This window comes from Saimiri boliviensis, chromosome 3, assembly GCF_048565385.1.
Source record: "Saimiri boliviensis isolate mSaiBol1 chromosome 3, mSaiBol1.pri, whole genome shotgun sequence".
Classification (NCBI taxonomy): Eukaryota; Metazoa; Chordata; class Mammalia; order Primates; family Cebidae; genus Saimiri; species Saimiri boliviensis.
The window spans coordinates 629,343-645,963 of record NC_133451.1 but is presented as its reverse complement, the minus strand read 5'-3'; the positions used below and the strand labels follow the sequence as shown (position 1 = coordinate 645,963).

At 58.5% G+C, this 16,621-nt stretch overlaps 1 protein-coding gene across 1 annotated transcript in view; it reads right to left on the bottom strand.

The window, feature by feature from the left end:
- PDE6B (phosphodiesterase 6B) overlaps positions 1 to 15,558 on the bottom strand; it is a 51,395-nt gene extending 35,837 nt beyond the window's left edge. Inside the window, exons 1-4 of the mRNA XM_003934610.4 lie at positions 14,398 to 15,558; positions 13,371 to 13,886; positions 5,782 to 5,934; positions 5,267 to 5,356 (exon numbers count right to left, since the gene is read on the bottom strand). Coding sequence (XP_003934659.3) covers positions 5,267 to 5,356; positions 5,782 to 5,934; positions 13,371 to 13,886; positions 14,398 to 14,442 — 804 coding nt within the window. The 5' untranslated portion in view covers positions 14,443 to 15,558. The remainder of the gene's footprint in view (positions 1 to 5,266; positions 5,357 to 5,781; positions 5,935 to 13,370; positions 13,887 to 14,397) is intronic.
- Between the last annotated feature and the right edge of the window lie 1,063 nt (positions 15,559 to 16,621).

The following is a 16,621-nucleotide window of genomic DNA, read 5'->3' as shown; positions in this document are numbered from 1 at the left end:
TACCGTTCACAACATGAAGCACACATCTAATTTAAATACAAATCTATAGGACTTCTAGCAGACAATGAGAGAAAATCAAGGTCACCTTGGGTTTAGTGATGAGTTTTTAGATACAACATAAAGTACAATCTGTGAAGGAAAAAATGGTAAGTTGGACTCTTTTTTTTTTTTTTCAAGACAAAGTCTCACTCTGTTATCCAGGCTGGAGTGCAATGGTGTGATCTCGGCTCACTGCAACCTCCATCTCCCAGGTTCAAGCAATTCTCCTGCCTCAGCCTCCTAAGTAATTGGGATTACAGGTGCCTGCAACCACACCTGGCTAATTTTTGTATTTTCTTTTTAGTAGAGATGGGGTTTCACCATCTTGGCCAGGCTAGTCTCAAACTCCTGACCTCAGGTGATTGGCCCACCTTGGCCTCCTAAAGTGCTGGGATTACAAGCATGAGCTATCACACCCAGCCAATTGGACTTTAGTATAATAAAATCTAAAACTATTTTGCAAAATACAGTGTTAAGTGAATTAAAAGACAAGTCACTTCCTCTTAAAAAATATTTGCAAATCACTCTTCTTGTTTTTTTAGTGATGGGGTCTCGCTATATTGCCTAGACTGGTCTCAAATTCCTGGCCTCAAGTGACCCTCCCACTTCAGCTTCCAAAGTGCTGGGCCTATAGCAGTGAGCCACTGTTCCTGGTCTCAGAATCACTTTTCTTTCATTATTATTATTTTTTTGAGATGGAGTCACTCTGTTGCCCAGGCTGGAGTGCAGTGATGTGATCTCAGCTCACTGCAACCTCTGCCTCCTGGGTTGAATGATTCTTCTGCCTCAGCCTCCCCAGTAGCTGGGATTATAGACACCAGCACACCCAGCTATTTTTTGTATTTTTTAGTAGAGACGGAGTTTCAACACGTTGGCCATGCTGGTCTCAAACTCCTGACCTCAGGTGATCTGCCTGCCTCGGCCTCCCAAAGTGCTGGGATTACAGATGTGAGCCACAGCACCTGGCCTAAGCATCATTTTTTGAATACAAGTTTAACTTTCTCATTCCAGAAGCAGGGCTTAGTCACCCTGGACAGTTTCCAGTTTTGCACCTAAATGGCTCAAGCCAATGGCAGCCATAAGACCTTAGAGGTATCTCTCCTGCCCAGAAGCCTGGGCTCCCCATCTCTCCCGCTTTCCTTTAGAAAAGGTGGTTCAAGGCCGGGCGCGGTGGCTCAAGCCTGTAATCCCAGCACTTTGGGAGGCCGAGGCGGGTGGATCACGAGGTCGAGAGATCGAGACCAACCTGGTCAACATGGTGAAACCCCGTCTCTACTAAAAATACAAAAAATTAGCTGGGCATGGTGGCACGTGCCTGTAATCCCAGCTACTCAAGAGGCTGAGGCAGGAGAATTGCCTGAACCCAGGAGGCGGAGGTTGCAGTGAGCCGAGATCGCGCCATTGCACTCCAGCCTGGGTAACAAGAGCGAAACTCCGTCTCAAAAAAAAAAAAAAAAAAAAAAAGAAAAGAAAAAAGAAAAGGTGGTTCAGACATTCACCCACGAACTTGAGGGATCGGGTCTCTATCCCTTCACGTTTGCTGCTCTGCCTGATTTGCCATTCCTGCCTCCTGTGAACTGTGGACCCCAGAAAAACATCACAGAACTGCCCTCCTGCTGTCCTGGGCAACACAACAAGACTCTGTCTCTAAAAAAAAATTAGCCAAGTGTAGTGGGCACACCTGTAGTCCCAGCTGCTTGGAAGGCTGAGGCAGGAGGATCTCTTGAGTCTGGGAGTTTGAGGTTGCAGTGAGCTATGACTGCACCACTGCACTCCAGCCTGGGCAACAGAGTGAGACCTTGTCCCAAGAAAGAAAAAAACCCCAAAATGCAAAACTGCCCTCCTGAATCATGATGCCTTCCTGCCAGGACCTCTTGTAAAAATCTCTGAACGTGTTTCCTATCACGGTGGTGGGTGAATCTGTGCTTCCATCTGAAGAGCTGGGAGCTACCCCAGGCCGGCTTTTCCCTGGGACACTGGAGGGAATGGAGTGCCGGGCTGCCTGTGCCACAGCGATGGCCAGGACGCACCACCTGGGCTAGACGCAGCCACAGGTCAGAAGCAGCCACAGACACCTGCCGATATGAACAGGTTTCCGGTGTGAGGAGCACTGTTGTGGGTTGGACAATTAGGCATTAGGCTGCCCACCAGGTGAAAGGAGAGCTGTGAAAGGTGCAGGGCAAACACCAGGCCCAGCCCGCTCCATTACCTGCTGGGACAAGGCTGCCAGCCCTGTGGGCACTGGGATCCTAATTCAGCAAGAAGCTCTCAAAACAAACATATTTGATAAAGGACTTGTCTTGAAAATATATTTTAAAACTCTGGTCGGGTGCAGTGGCTTGCACCTGTAATCTCAGTACTTTGGGAGGCCAAGGCGGGCAGATCTTTTGAGGTCAGGAGTTCTAGAGCAGCCTGGCCGACATGACAAAAGCCCATCTCTACTAAAAATACAAAAAATGATCCAGACGTGGTGTTGGCCACCTGTAATCCCAGCTACTTGGGAGGCTCAGGCAAGAGAATTGCTTGAACCTAGGAGGTGGAGGTCGCAGTGAGCCAAGATTGTGCCATTGCACTCCAGCCTGGGTGACAGAGTGAGATCCTGTCTCCAATAAATAAATAAATAAAATAAAAATGAAAACTCTTTAAATGATAAGAAAACAACCCAATCAAAGAGGGCCAAAGATCTGAACAGACACCTCACCAAAGATTAAGACGTACAGATGGCAAATACGTAAATGAAAAGACATGTGACATTACCTGTGATTAGGGGATTGTAAATTACAACAGTAATGAGATGCTGCCACACACCCATCAGACGACAATTTCAGCAGGTGCTGGTGAGGGTGCCAAGCAGCAGGAACTCTCTCATCACTGGCGGGAAGGAACAGAGCAAACACCATATTCTACCTGGCAACACTGTTCTCCACGGGGTGCAGTGAACAATCCTGACTTGGGTGTTAGCCAGCACTGGACTCAGACAATTGAGTGCATGGGTGGAGGCTGGCTCCCAGGCATCCCGCTTTCGGGTGGGAATTCACGCATCAGCGAGAGGAAGAAGCCGGATTGAGCCGAGCTGTCGTGGACCAGGGCTGGAGCCATCAGCTGGAGCTCAGTGGCCACGTGTAGGAAACTTTGCAGCTCTGTGCACACGTGAGAGATGTGCAAGGGACATGTGAAGACTGGCAGGGCACAGCTGCCCCTCGCTCTGCCAGTGGAGAGGACCCAGAAGCAGCGACCCCTGCAACCAGCACAGCTGGCCCCCAGGCCATGGCTCCCATTACTGCGTTCCAGCAGAAGGAATCGGGCTCCTTGGAGAAGTGGCTGAGGGCGGAACCAGGGCAGGAAACACACAATGAGTCGGGGGCATCCTGTAGTGCTAAGAATGAAGAATTTGAAAACCAAGCCAGGCCAGGTGTGGTGGCTCTCACCTGTAATCCCAGCACTGAGGGAGACTAGCACTTTGGGAGGCCAAGGTAGGTGGATCAGCTGAGGTCAGGAGTTCAAGACCAGCCTGGCCAACATGGTGAAACCCCTTCTCTACTAAAAATACAAAAACTAGCCTGGTGTGGTGGTGTGTGCCTGTAATCCCAGCTACTCAGAAGGCTGAGGGAGGAGAGTCATTTGAACCTGGGAGGCGGAGGTTGTAGTGAGCCAAGGTCGCCCCGTTGGACTCCAGTCTAGGCAACAGAGTGAGACTCCATCTCCAAAAAACAAAAACAAAAACAAAAAAACCCAAACCAAAACCCCACAGTGATGGGGTCATGTAAAAAGGGCATGGGAGGCCGGGCGCGGTGGCTCACGCCTGTAATCCCAGCACTTTGGGAGGCCGAGGCGGGTGGATCACGAGGTCAAGAGATTGAGACCATCCTGGTCAACATGGTGAAACCCCGTCTCTACTAAAAATACAAAAATTAGCTGGGCATGGTGGCGCACGCCTGTAGTCCCAGCTACTAGGGAGGCTGAGGCAGGAGAATTGCCTGAACCCAGGAGGCGGAGGTTGCGGTGAGCCGAGATCGCGCCATTGCACTCCAGCCTGGGTAACGAGAGCGAAACTCTGTCTCAAAAGAAAGAAAGAAAAAAAAAAAAAAAAAAAAAGGGCATGGGAGCCAAGTGAAAGAGCTCCCAGTGTCAAAGCTGGGCTCATGTGAGCAAGAAAACAAATGAAATCATATTGAATTATAACCTAAGCATACAATACTCAAGTCCAGACTGACATAAATAGATGGTTGAATAAATTAGCAAATGGGGAGGAAGAGACAAATGTCTCATGCAAAAGAATTCTAGATAAATTACACAGATGCGGTTGCCCTGGGACCTGATTCCCATGGCGCTGGCCTGTGGGAGGCCTGCCTGAATTGGGGCTGAGGCATCCAGTCCGGCGGATTTTATTACGGGTCCTCCTGGCTGGATGGCTGGATGCCTGAGGGGCCCTGACCGCCTTTCTTGACTGCCCCGAGGCAGCCTTGGAGCCAGGAGGAGGCCCCTACATCCAGCCTCCCTCCAGAGGCTGAGATAAAGACCTCAGCCTCCGGTGGTGTTCAACAGGCTTGCAGCGGGCAGTCAGGGCCAGGCAGCCGCCACAGACAGAACAAGACATGGGGAAGGGAGGAGGTGGCCAGTTTTCTTTCCTGTTCTTTGTGGCTTAGCCCCGAGGCCACTGTGTGGATGGTTTCCCAGACCTAACATAGAGCCTCCCTCCCCAGCCCACTCACTGTCCATCCAGGTCTCCCCTGAGCCCAGGTCTCAGACGGGAGGACCACCTGCCCTGAAGGTCACCCCCCTGCATTTTCCCACGTATCTCGGCACACTTGACTCCATCAGGTCCTCAGTCCTCCCTCCCCAGCATCTCAGCCAGGGCCGGGTCTGCCGGGAGCCCCTCCTGTCAAGGCCCCAGGCCCTCTGCTCCGCTGCTCACTTATCACTTATGCTGACTCCTCCCAAGGAGGTTGGGGACAGCTTCCAGGAAGGATGACCCTTTCCCCGTCTGCAGGTGCCTCGCACCCATTCTGGCCAGGTTGCAGGCAAGTGGCAGACGGGATCTGGCCATTGCAGCTCAGCACAGCCACAGAAGCCACGGACCCTTCTCTCCCTGGAGCAGTGCCCACCCTGGGACCTGCCCAGGTGAGCAATGCCCAACGCCACCTGTCACCGCCACCTCTGTGCAGGCAGAGAGACGGGCGAAGGGAGCCTGGCCCCTTGGGCAGAGCCGTGCTCAGCATGCGGGTACCTGGCCGCGGCGCGTCTCACAGTTGTGGAGGTAGCTCAGGTGATAGATCTTCAGGTTCAATGTGGCAAAATTCAGGTACTTCGAGAACACCTGAAACAAGAATTGCAACAATTGGAGTTAAAATTCCAGTTTTCAGACATGTGACCATGGGCAGGAGAAACATGCCCACCTGAGGCTGCCCGGAAACGCCAGGAAGCTGTGCCCGGCAGGCACAGACATGGACTGGCACACACTAGCTCAGGCGTGCAAGGCGGGCACCCCAGCGAGCTCTGTCTCTCTCTGTCTCTCTGTCTCTGTCTCTCTCTCTCTCAAACACACACACACACACACACACACACACACGTACGTTTGCACGGACATACAGGAGCACAACAATGTGCAGGTGAGCATGCAGAGCCAAGCCCAGCAGACGCGCAGCACAGAACAGGCAGGCAGGCGGGCAGATGGGCAGACAGGCAGGAGGGCAGACGGGCACTAGAGGAGGCAGACACGTGTCCCCCCACCCTGGCACTCACATCTTCATCTTCGCTGGTGAAACACGGGCCGTCCAGCTTGTTCACCGCCATGATCACTGCCACAACGTCTTTGCCGTTCATGATGGGCGTGGCCAGGATGTTCTTGGTCTCGTAGTCAGTGAGCTCATCAGCAAATGGGCTGAAGTGAGGGCACTGCGACAAGAGAGGACAGAGGCTACGGAGGCTGTTACTCTGTGGGCCTGGAGACTGCGCCACTACGGTCGCCACCAAGCTCTGCGGAGGCCGCTGCCCTCCAGGTGTGAGGTGCCCCGGGGGCCCTGCTGGACACTGGGACGTGGCTGCTGGGTGGTGAGATCTAAGCCCATGCCTGCAACTCCAGCCTGGCTCCACACACCTCAGTGCTGAGGATGCTGGTGCCCTCCAGTTCTCAGTCCTGCATACCTGGACGGGCCTCACAGGCGGTCCCATGCTGCTGGGCACCTCCCCTGCCATCCAGCACCTGCCACCCTCCCCTGCCTTGGCCTCCCGGACACCTCTTGAGCCTGCCCTGCTCACCCACTCCTGAAGGTACTCCTGCCTTCAGCCCCCTGCAGGACACCCCAACACTCTTTCCCGAGAGACAGCGTTGGGTGGGATGCGGGATGAGCCAGTTCTGACTGGGGCTTGTTTGTGGGACACTCTATCCAGGGCAGGTGCAGCTGGCAAGTCGGGGTGTGAGTCCTTGCACTCTGGGGTCTGCCCACCACCCCTCTGGCCTCCCAGGCCCACACTCCCAGGGGTCTGTTCCCTGGGGTCCAGAGCCCGACATGATGATAACTTTGCCTGGTTCTGGTTCCCAGCGGGGGAGGTGGGGGTTCCCACCCACCCTCACTGCCACCAGATTTACAGCAGCCCCTTCTGTCTCTGGTCTAAGGTTCTAGCCCTGCAAGGAACAGGTCAGCTGAGCTCTGCCTTGGCCCAGATGCACTGAGGGTTACTGAGATCAGGCACCCCGGGCAACTGGGATTCTGTCCTTCGGAGAGTTGGATGTGACCCCAGACCCTCCTCTTACTTCCTGGTTCTGACTTTTGTTTATGGGAGGCCAGGGTGCCCTGGGGCAGTGACCCTGATGGATGGCTCTGGGGGTCAGCCCTGCTGAGGTCTGGACTTCCCACCCGTGTGGCCTGCAGCAGGCACAAGACGGCTCTGTGGACTTCTCCTCACCAGTTAACGGGGCAAAAATAACAGGCCTGGCTCTCAACTACTGCTCCAGCTGAAGGCGAGCTCCTGGGATGCGCCTCACATCTCGAGCTGTTTCTAGGGATGGAGGCCCCACAGTGGCATATGGCAGACTCCTCCAGACTTCCCTCCAGCCCCTCCCCTGCAGCAAGGATGTGAGGTCAGAGGAAGCCTGCTGGGGGCTGGCCAGGTTCTGGTGTGCTCCCAAACAGCACCCACCCTGCCTGCTCCCTCTCTCCCAATTTGTGGAGATGCAGCTGCTGCCCATAGCCACGTGGGTTGGTTTGAAGGAAAACCAACATTTGAAAGATGGTGAAGCAGGAAGACGGGCGAGTGAGCCCTGGCAGGGGTGGCAGCCTGGGCAGTGGTGCCAACATCCCGGTACTGGATCTGACACCGAGGGATGTCCTCTGAGGGCTCATCTCAGCCCCTGCATCCCCTGAGTGCTCATCTAGGCACCTGCATCCCCTGAGGGCTCATCTCGGCACCTGAGCTGAGCACAGCACACTCCTCCCTGCGTGTCATGCTGCCTGTTGTGCTTGAGGCAGTTTGGACATGTCTCCCCCACTAGCTGTCAGTGCTACAATGGCCACCATGTATGCTCCCTGCTGAATTCAGATCTACTCTTACTATTTACCTCCCTTTCTACCCAGAGCCCATCCTTGTAGCTCCTCTCTTGCTAGCCTCACTGACACCCTCACCTGCAGTCCCTTCCTGTTTACTGATCTTCACAGCATGACACCTGGACATGTATCAGTGATTCTGGAAAGAGCACAATGTGACCCTCAGATGGCGCCACACGGATCCACACAACATGACCCTCAGATGGCGCCACACGGATCCACACAACATGACCCTCAGATGGCGCCACACGGATCCACACATCATGACCCTCATATAGTGCCACACGGATCCACACAACATGACCCTCAGATGGCACCACAAGGATCCACATAACATGACCATCAGATGGTGCCACACGGATCCACACATCATGACCCTCAGATGGTGCCACACGGATCCACACATCATGACCCTCAGATGGTGCCACACGGATCCACACATCATGACCCTCAGATGGTGCCACACAGATCCACACAACATGACCCTCAGATGGCACCACACAGATCCACACATGACCCTCAGATGGTGCTACACGGATCCACACATGACCCTCAGATGGCACCACACGGATCCACACAACATGACCCTCAGATGGCGCCACACGGATCCACACAACGTGATCCTCAGGTGGCGCCACACGGATCTACACATCGTGACCCTCAGATGGTGCCACACGGATCCACACAATGTGACCCTCAGATGGTGTCACACGGATCCACACAACATGACCCTCAGATGGTGCCACACAGAGCCACACAATGTGACCCACATACTCTCAGGTGGCATCACACAGATCCACACAGTGTGACCCTCCAGACCTTCAGATGGCACGACATGGATCTGCATGTGATCCTCAGAAGGCATCACACAAGATGACCGTTAGATGGTGCCACACAAATCCAGACACATGACTCTTGGACAGTGTCACACAGATCCACACAAGATGACTCTCAGATGATGCCACATGGATTCACACAACACGACCCTCAGATGGTACCACACACATCCACAGCATGACACCTGGACATATAGCAGCGATTCTGGAAAAAGCACGACAGGACCCTCAGATGGTGCCACATGAATCCTCACAATGTGACCCTTAGACAGCAGATGGTGCAGGCAGCCGGAACTGGGGCTTGGCTGTGGCAGACGTTCTGCCAGAAGCTGTACTCCTGCGAGCAGCTGCTTTTGAGTGACGTTGCCCCTGGTTCTTGTACCTTGTGAGGCCTCTGCAAGCAGCTGTCCAACCAGCCACTTCCCAGGAGCATCTGCACCAAACTCTGCTGGCATGCTGCCCTCCACAGCTTCCCTGGACACCACAGAGAGTGTTCGCTGTTTTCTAAATCTGCCGTCAAGACGGCGAAGAGCCCCACATGGAAGCATCCAGCCTGCCTTAGGGCAATATGCCTAGTCTCGTGCCTCTCCCACTGCCCCCTGCTCTCCCTGACTCTCCTCCTCTCTCCCACTGGCCGCCTCCCCTCTCCCACGGCCCCCCACTCTCCTCCACTGATGCCCCCTCTCTCCTCCCCTCTCCCACTCCCCTCCACTCTCTCCCACTCTCCCACGGCCCCCCACTCTCCTCCACTCTCCTCCTCTCCCACTGCCCCCCCCACTCTCCTAGGGCACCCCCTTCTCCTCCACTCTCCTCCCCTCTCCCACTCCTCTCCACTCTCCCTCACACTCCCACTGCCCCCCTCCCCTCTCCTACTGCCGCCTGCTCTCCTGTCCTTGGCGCGCACAGATGGGCGCTGGGCACCAGCCAGGCCACAGCAACTTCTGGCCTCAGCGGCTCCCTCCCTCCCCTGCCCCTGGTGCCCCAGACAGTTCTCCCAGCAGCCCAACCCCAGCCCAGGCTTCACTTCCTGAGACTACCACCCCGGAAAATCCCCTCGACAGCAGGGAGAGACGCCTCCGCCTTGCCGTCTGACTGCCAGCTGCCCCGCCCGTTGCGTCTGCAGGTGGTTCGAACGCGCCCCCGCTGGCCTCTGCCCACGGAGCTCTGCGTCCTTCGTGGTGATGCTCGGCCGGGGGTCCCTGCCTGCCGGTCTCTCCCTCTCCACTGTCTCTGCCTCCCCAGAGCCTCCTGGTCAGACGAGCCGCTAGCCCGGGCGAGGTCGGGCGGCGGACTCGGGAATCCCGGGCATCCGCTCTGCCGCCCGTGGGCGGGGCTGTGTGTGCTCAGCACGGCCGCGCTCCGGGGCCTTCGCCCGCTGGGATTCCTCGAAGCGCCCCCGGCCTCCGCCCCGCCGCCCTCCTCCCTCTGCCGCCGGCGCCCACCGCCCGTGTTCTCAGCGCCCCTGCTCCGCTCAGCCGCGCGGTGACCCGGCAGGTCTGAGTCCAAGCGCAGGGCCCCGTGATGGGTGTTTTGGGGAAGCGGTTGGGGGAGCCACCGTGCCCCGGGAGGGCCTTTGGGGTGCGTCGCGTGGGTCCCAGGGCGAGGAGCTTCTCGGCCGGGTCGGGCTCAGAGACCGCTGCAGAGTCGGAGCCCGGGTCTGACTCCCGACCCGCCTCGCCCGGTCCCCCTCGCTGTGAACTCCTGCGGGTCTGGGCGCCAAAGACGGGGAGGGAGGGGCGCGGCTTTCCCGGCAGGTGTGGGTGGCGAGCCTGCACCTGCGCACAGCTTGGGGCCGGGAGGCGGTGCTGCCTCGTGCGCCCCTCTCCAGCCGCGCGCCCCCCTCCTGCGGGCCCCCTCCCTCCTCCTTCGCCCCCTCGCTCCTCCCTCGCTCGCCCCTTGCTGCTCCCACTCTGCGCTCCGCCTGGCTTGTGCTTCCTTCCCGCGGAGATGCTTGTCTGGGGGCCGTGAACACTGCGTGGCTGGGCAGGGCCTCTCACCCGGCTGCCCCGTTAGCTTCGGACATGTTGGGAGGGGTGGAGAAGGGCCTGGTGTCCTTCTGGTTCCTAAGCCCAAGGTTTTTAAGGTTTACAACCCAGGCCCAGGCCTGGCCAGGCTCCAGGAAGGTTGTGCTCAGCCCTGAGTCCCAGCAGGGCCCACCGTCCAACCCCACCCCATGTAGGCCCTGGGATCCGCGTGTTTCCCCAGGGGGCTGCCATGACACCCAACACGTGTAGTCACCGGGTTTTGGGAGCAGACAGGGCCTCGGGGCGGCAGCTGAAGCCCTGTACCTCCCAGGAGCTGCTCTCACCTGGCCTGGCACTGCCTGGGCTTTCTGTAGCCCCCAGAGTGTGAGCCCCCGGCAGCATCTCCCGCTGTGGCGGCTCCTGGGACAGGCCCCTGGGGACAAGGGGACCCGAAGGCTATTGCAGCCCTGCCTGGCCTGACACCCTCAGCTCGGGGAGGAGGTGGTTTCCGGCCCTGCAGACTCAGGGCCCACCTGTGCGCAGGAGCAGGCTGGTTTAGCCACTGCAGCTCCCATGCAAGGCAGACATTGCTCCCCAGTGTAAACAGGGAGACAGGGCTCAGGAGGGAGAGACTCCGGGTGGCCTGTGTGTGGTGAGCCAGCCAGGTCTGCTGGCCTGGGGGTGGTGTGCTGGGCGTGGTGTGCTGGGTGTGCTGTCCTGGGTGTGGTGTGCCAGCCTGTGTGTGGCAGGTCTGCCCGGGCACAGTGGGTGTGTGACCCTCAAGCCTGGTCTGGGGACTCCTGCACCACAGGACTGTGCTGTTCTCTTGATCCAGCTGCTGCTACTCACACCCTCCAAGGAGGGCGAGATGGGCCAGACCGAGTGTGCGCTGCCTCAATCTCCCCTTCTGTAAACAGAGAGGTGAACTTAGTGGCTCACCACGTGGCAGTGGTTAATGAAAATTTGCATTTTTGGCAATTTAGACTCAAGTCTCTGTTCCCATAGTCTGTGATAACTAAGACCCAGCATGTCCCAGGGGTTTTCACAGAATGGAGGGACAGACCCCAGCCGGGCCCCTCAGGGAGGCACCAGCTGCACTGGGAGGTGGGAGGCCTCGGAGGAGGTCAGAGCTGGGGCAAGGGCAGCCGTGGCACTATGGGGGAGGGGAGCAGGAACTGGAACAGCCCTGGGGGCCAAGCCAGGCCAAGGGACAGACCGAGGACAGCCCAGCAGTTTGAAGGCGACCTGCAGGGCAGAGATGAGAGAACATCAGCCAGGTGGGGAAGGGGTGGTGGCAGCTGGGGGATGATCTCCCGGTGGGGAGAAGGCACAGACACGGTGGCGATGAGAGGCTGCCTTGGGATTGCGTGCAGGAAGCAAGGGAGGGAGAGAGGTGGGGAAAGGAGCGAGGAGGGTGGCAGGAGAGAGGGGAGGAGGGAGGAGGGAACGGGGGAGGGAGGAGGCGGCTGGTGTCCACCACAGGCCCCACAGCTGCCAAGGTTTCTGGCTTCCTGGTAACTCATGCTCCAGAGGCACGATGGCTTTGTGGGTGCCCCACTTCTTAGGAGAGAAGTGGAGATGAAGGTAACCCCGGGGATTACTGTATCTAGGTCACTGCCTTGTTGTTTGCTTACTACCGGTAGGATAAGAGGATTGCCACTTCCGGCTGTGGGCCTTGGCTCACACGCCTGCAATCCCAGCACCTTGGGAGGCCGAGGCTGGGGGATCACCTGGGGTCAGGAGTTCGGGACCAGCCTAGCCAACAGGGCTCTACTAAAAACACAAAAATTAGCTGGGCATGGTGGCATGTGCCTGCAATCCTGCATACTCGGGAGGCTGAAGCAGGAGAATCGTCTGAACCCGGGAGGTGGAGGTTGCATTGAGCTGAGATCACGCCACTGCTCTCCAGCCTGGGCCACACAGCGAGACTCCGCCTCAAAAAAGAGGATTTCCACTTCTGCTCCTGTTGCCTGGGAAGGAGGGACCATGCCTGCCCCTGGGCAGGGGACCTGGTGGGTAATTCCCAAGGCTCATGCAGCAAGAGCGGAGGCTGCCTGGGTCCCTTGCAGGCCCCTTAGTCGAGGAGACAGAAAGGAGAGGAAGATGAGGATGGACAGGGAGGAGGGGCTTCTCTGCCCCCCTTCTTCCTCAGACCCCTCTTGCCGGCTGCCCCTCAGGGCCTTTCCAGGTCCCTGCTGGTGGCTGCCCTCACCCAGGCCTGGCAGGGGCCTCACACTCCCCCGGGTCTCCAGTCCCACCAGGGCCGCCTCTGTCCTCGGGAGAGAAGCGTCTGGCCCAGCCCCTGCTTTGTGTGGACACGCCCTGCCCCTCCTGCTTTCGGTGACCCCAGTGGGCCTGCCTGGCTTCCCAGCCTCTCTTCCCTCTCCAGGCCCACCCTGGACCCCCATGCTCAGTGGCTCCCAGGTTTGCTCTCCCTTGGTGGCTGGTGTGAGCTCTGATGGGGTGAAGCCACTTCTGCCACTGTAGGAGCTTGGGGTTCCCCCAGCTCCCCCTCCCTCTGGGCATCTGAATCACCTTTGACTGTGATGTCTCCTTTCCAAATCCTAGGGCAGGCCCTCCCTCCAGCCCAGAGAGCCCTGAAGCCCCCACCTGTGCTGTCTCCCTGGAAACCAGGGGTCCTTACTCGGCCTGCATGGCCCCTCACCATGGGGCTTGGATGCAGAATCAGGGGCACCCAGTTCTGAGCCCGAGCCTGTTTCAGCCAAGACTCAGCCTCATGTCTGAGCAACTCAGCAGTCACACAACGTCAGCTTGAGCCAGAAGCTCTGAGGCGGAGAGGCAGGCGGTCAGGCACAGTAGTGCCTGGTGGGGGCTCTGGCTACTTGCTCCTCTGCACAGAACAGGCCTGTGCCCTGACAAGAGGCCTCCCCGGAGGCCCGAAGATCCAGACAGACTCTCAGACACCTGGGACAGGTGCAGGAGATGCCCGCCCACAGCAACCTCCCGGACGTGCCGCACAGACCCACCTCGGCCACGTCCTTGACGTTCACCATCTTCTTGGTCTGAGCCACATGGCCCACGACCCCGATGTCCAGCGGGAAGACGATCTCGGAGTCTGGGGGCACCAGGCAGTCCTCCAGAACGCTGTCCGGCCGCACGCTGAAGAGCCGGGTGGCCAGCTCCGCCACGCCATTGCGCTGGCGGTACATGAAGAGGCTGCAGCGGTCGGCCTGCAGGAGCACGCAGAGGCGCCGCAGGACCTTGAAGACCACGCGCTCCATGTTGACGCTCTCCTGCATGTCCTGCACCAGCTCCAGCAGGGCCTCGCTCTCCTCCAGCTGGAAGAGCTCCCGGAGGCTGGCGCAGCCCGGCGGGCACCCAGCCTCGCAGGCTGCAGCCGCATTCTCGGGGCTCAGTTTCTTCCCAAAGTACTGGAGGGCGAAGTGGGGGTTCTGGTCGAGGAAGCTCCGGGCCTGCTCCTCGCTGAGGCTCATGGTGGCTGCCTCTCCCCGGAGACAGCCGTGCATGGACTCCAGGAAAGCCTGTCATCAGCAAAGTCTTTCTTAGTGAGATTAGGGACCCGGGGCGGGGCAGCTGACTCACTCCCACAAATGGGGACCTGCACCCCCTCTCCTTGGACTCCGGGACTTCCCACCTTCCAGGGAGGCCAGACCCCGTGGAACGAGGGCTGGGAGAAGCCGTGGGGGTCCGCCTGGTGCAGGGTTCGCAGGTGGCTGGGGGCAGGCGTTTGGCTTCCAGGGACCAGGCCCTGAGAACTAATCCCCTGAGGAGGTTATCCCACACGGCCGCCTGACCCTTTCTGCAGGCGGAGCTGCCTGAGGGCTTGGGTTGGTCCCATGGGTGGCCATAGGCCCTGCTGGGAGCCCAGACCTGGGCTTGGGTGTGCTGGGGAGGTGGCGGGGCCCTGGCCCTGCCTCCAGGAGACGCAGCTCACCCCTAAGCAGGGAGGGGGGTCCGGGTCAGCACACCCAGGCCCCAGACGCCCAGAGCCCAGTGAGGGGACCCTGGACATGGAGGTGGGACCACACTCACCTTCCCCCACACTCTGAGGGTCCAGAGTCCCAGAACTGCACCCATTGCTAGTCAGCCTTTCCTGCTGTCGGCCCTGGCTGGGATGAGCTTCAGGGCAACGCCGCAGTGAGGCCACATGGCTGTCGGTGGCTGGAGACCTGAACGGCGGGAGTGCCTGGCGGCGAAGCCCGGCCTCTCCTCTCCACTGTTGTCGCAGCAAGCCCTGCCTGCTCCCACAGGACTCTCAGCTCCTGCGCCAGCTCCCCAAGTGCCAGCAGGGGCAATGTGGCGGGAAGCACCTGGCTGGGGCTGGCGTGAGCACTGGCCTAGCGGGCAGGTGGCCCCGGAAGATGAACACTGATTGCCGCTCTGCAGGTCCCTGTGAGCTGCCAGGCCCTGGGCTGGAGGGTTCTCTCAGCCTTTTCATTTTCTCTGTCATCTTGTCACTGTACTTTCAACCAGGAGGCAAGATTTGCATGTGGTTCTGACTCTACAGCACTCAGCTGGTGGACGAGTGTGTGTGCGTGCATGAGTGTGCACATACATGTGTGCATGGTGTGTGAGTGTGAGCACGTGTAGGCATGTGTTCATGTGTGAGCACATGCGCCTGTGGGGGTGTGCGTGTGTGCATGAGTGTGTACATGTCTGTGCCTGGAGTGAGTGTGCACACATGTAGGTGTGTTCGTGTGTGAATACACACACCTGTGGGGTGTGCACATGTGCGTGACAGCCAGGTACCCTCCAGAGGGCAGCGCGCTCTCAGCCACAGGGCAGCCCAGGAAGCTTCAGCGAGGGCCCTGGGCTGGCATTGCAGCTGCCTGTCCTGGGTGCACCTCACAGGTGTGCCGTGCACAGCTGTGCCATCCACAGAGGCCCAGTGCCATGATGTTCCTGCCTCCGCTCAGTCACAAAACCGCTTCCTTTCAAGGATCTGCTCAGAGGCTTCCCCTTTTCCCTAAAAATAGTGAATTCTGACTGGGGACAGGGTGGGGATGTGGGTGGGGGCAGGGGTTGCGGGACCCCTGCAGTGCTTGGGTTTGGGGCCAGGGCCGAGGGTTGCCTGCTTTGCATTCAGCCCCAGAACAGTCTCCAGAGCCTGCCAGATGCAGTCCCCAACCCCCAGGGACGAGCTCACATGGCACCTGGATGTGAGGGTGGTGGCATGGAGAGGCTTCAGCTCCTCAGTTGCCCCACCCTGAAGTCCCTCCACCCCCAGCCCCTCCCCACCTCCTTCTTCCCCTGCAGGCTCTTTCCCCTCCCCCAGTTCCTCAGACTCCCGTCTGGACGCCCCCATCTTTCCCCTGTCAGCAAGAGGCCTGCCAACCTCCCTCCCTCAGGGGCCTTGGTGCCCACAGAGCTGAGATGCTCACCTGTGTGTGAAATGAGCTAAGCGAATTTTGAATGGGACTTGGAGCTGGAGCGGCCATGCTGGGAGCTCCTGGGCCGTGGGGTGGGGCTGAGGGTGCCCGCTGGCCTCAGGATCTGTTAAGCCACCTGCCCAGGGGAACGTGGAGTGGCTGGGCTCAGTGTGGAGAGCGGGTGGGACAGGAAAGGGGTATTGGGCTGAAGATTTGGGGCACCAGTGGGAGTGAGGATTGGCTGGGAGGGAGACCACAGTTTGGGCCACACCCTGCTCACCCTAACAGGACTGTGACGGCAGCAGCTCCCCCACACAGCACTGCATTCCTTATCTGCAGCTTGTCCTGCCCCTAGCCCTCATGCTTGCAGGTGAGCAGGTTCAGGGGCAGCAAGGAGCCCACAGCCACTGGAGAACCCTGAGCCCATGACCGTGGGAGCTTGGGCCCCTGCAGGTAAGGGAGCCCCCTTACCTGCAGGGGCCCAAGGGTAACTGCTCGATGACACAATCTCTATTGGTTCTGTCCCTTTGGCTTCTCATGTCCCTACATACCTACTGATGATGCTGGGGGGACCTGATTGGGTTGGACTTGACACAGTCAAAAAGACACACCTGTGTGGTACACCTGTGAGACACACCTGAGAGATGCCCCTCTGAGAAGCACCTGTGAGACACACCTGTGAGGTGCACCTTTGAGAAACACCTGTGAGACACACCTGAGAGATGCACCTCTGAGAAACACCTGTGAGACACATCTGTGAGGTGCAGCTGTGAGAAACACCTGTGAGGTGAACCTGTGAGATGCAGTTGTGAGATGCACCTGGGAGACATACCTGTGATACTCATCTGTGAGATGCCCCTGTAAGATGCACCTGTGAGACATACCTG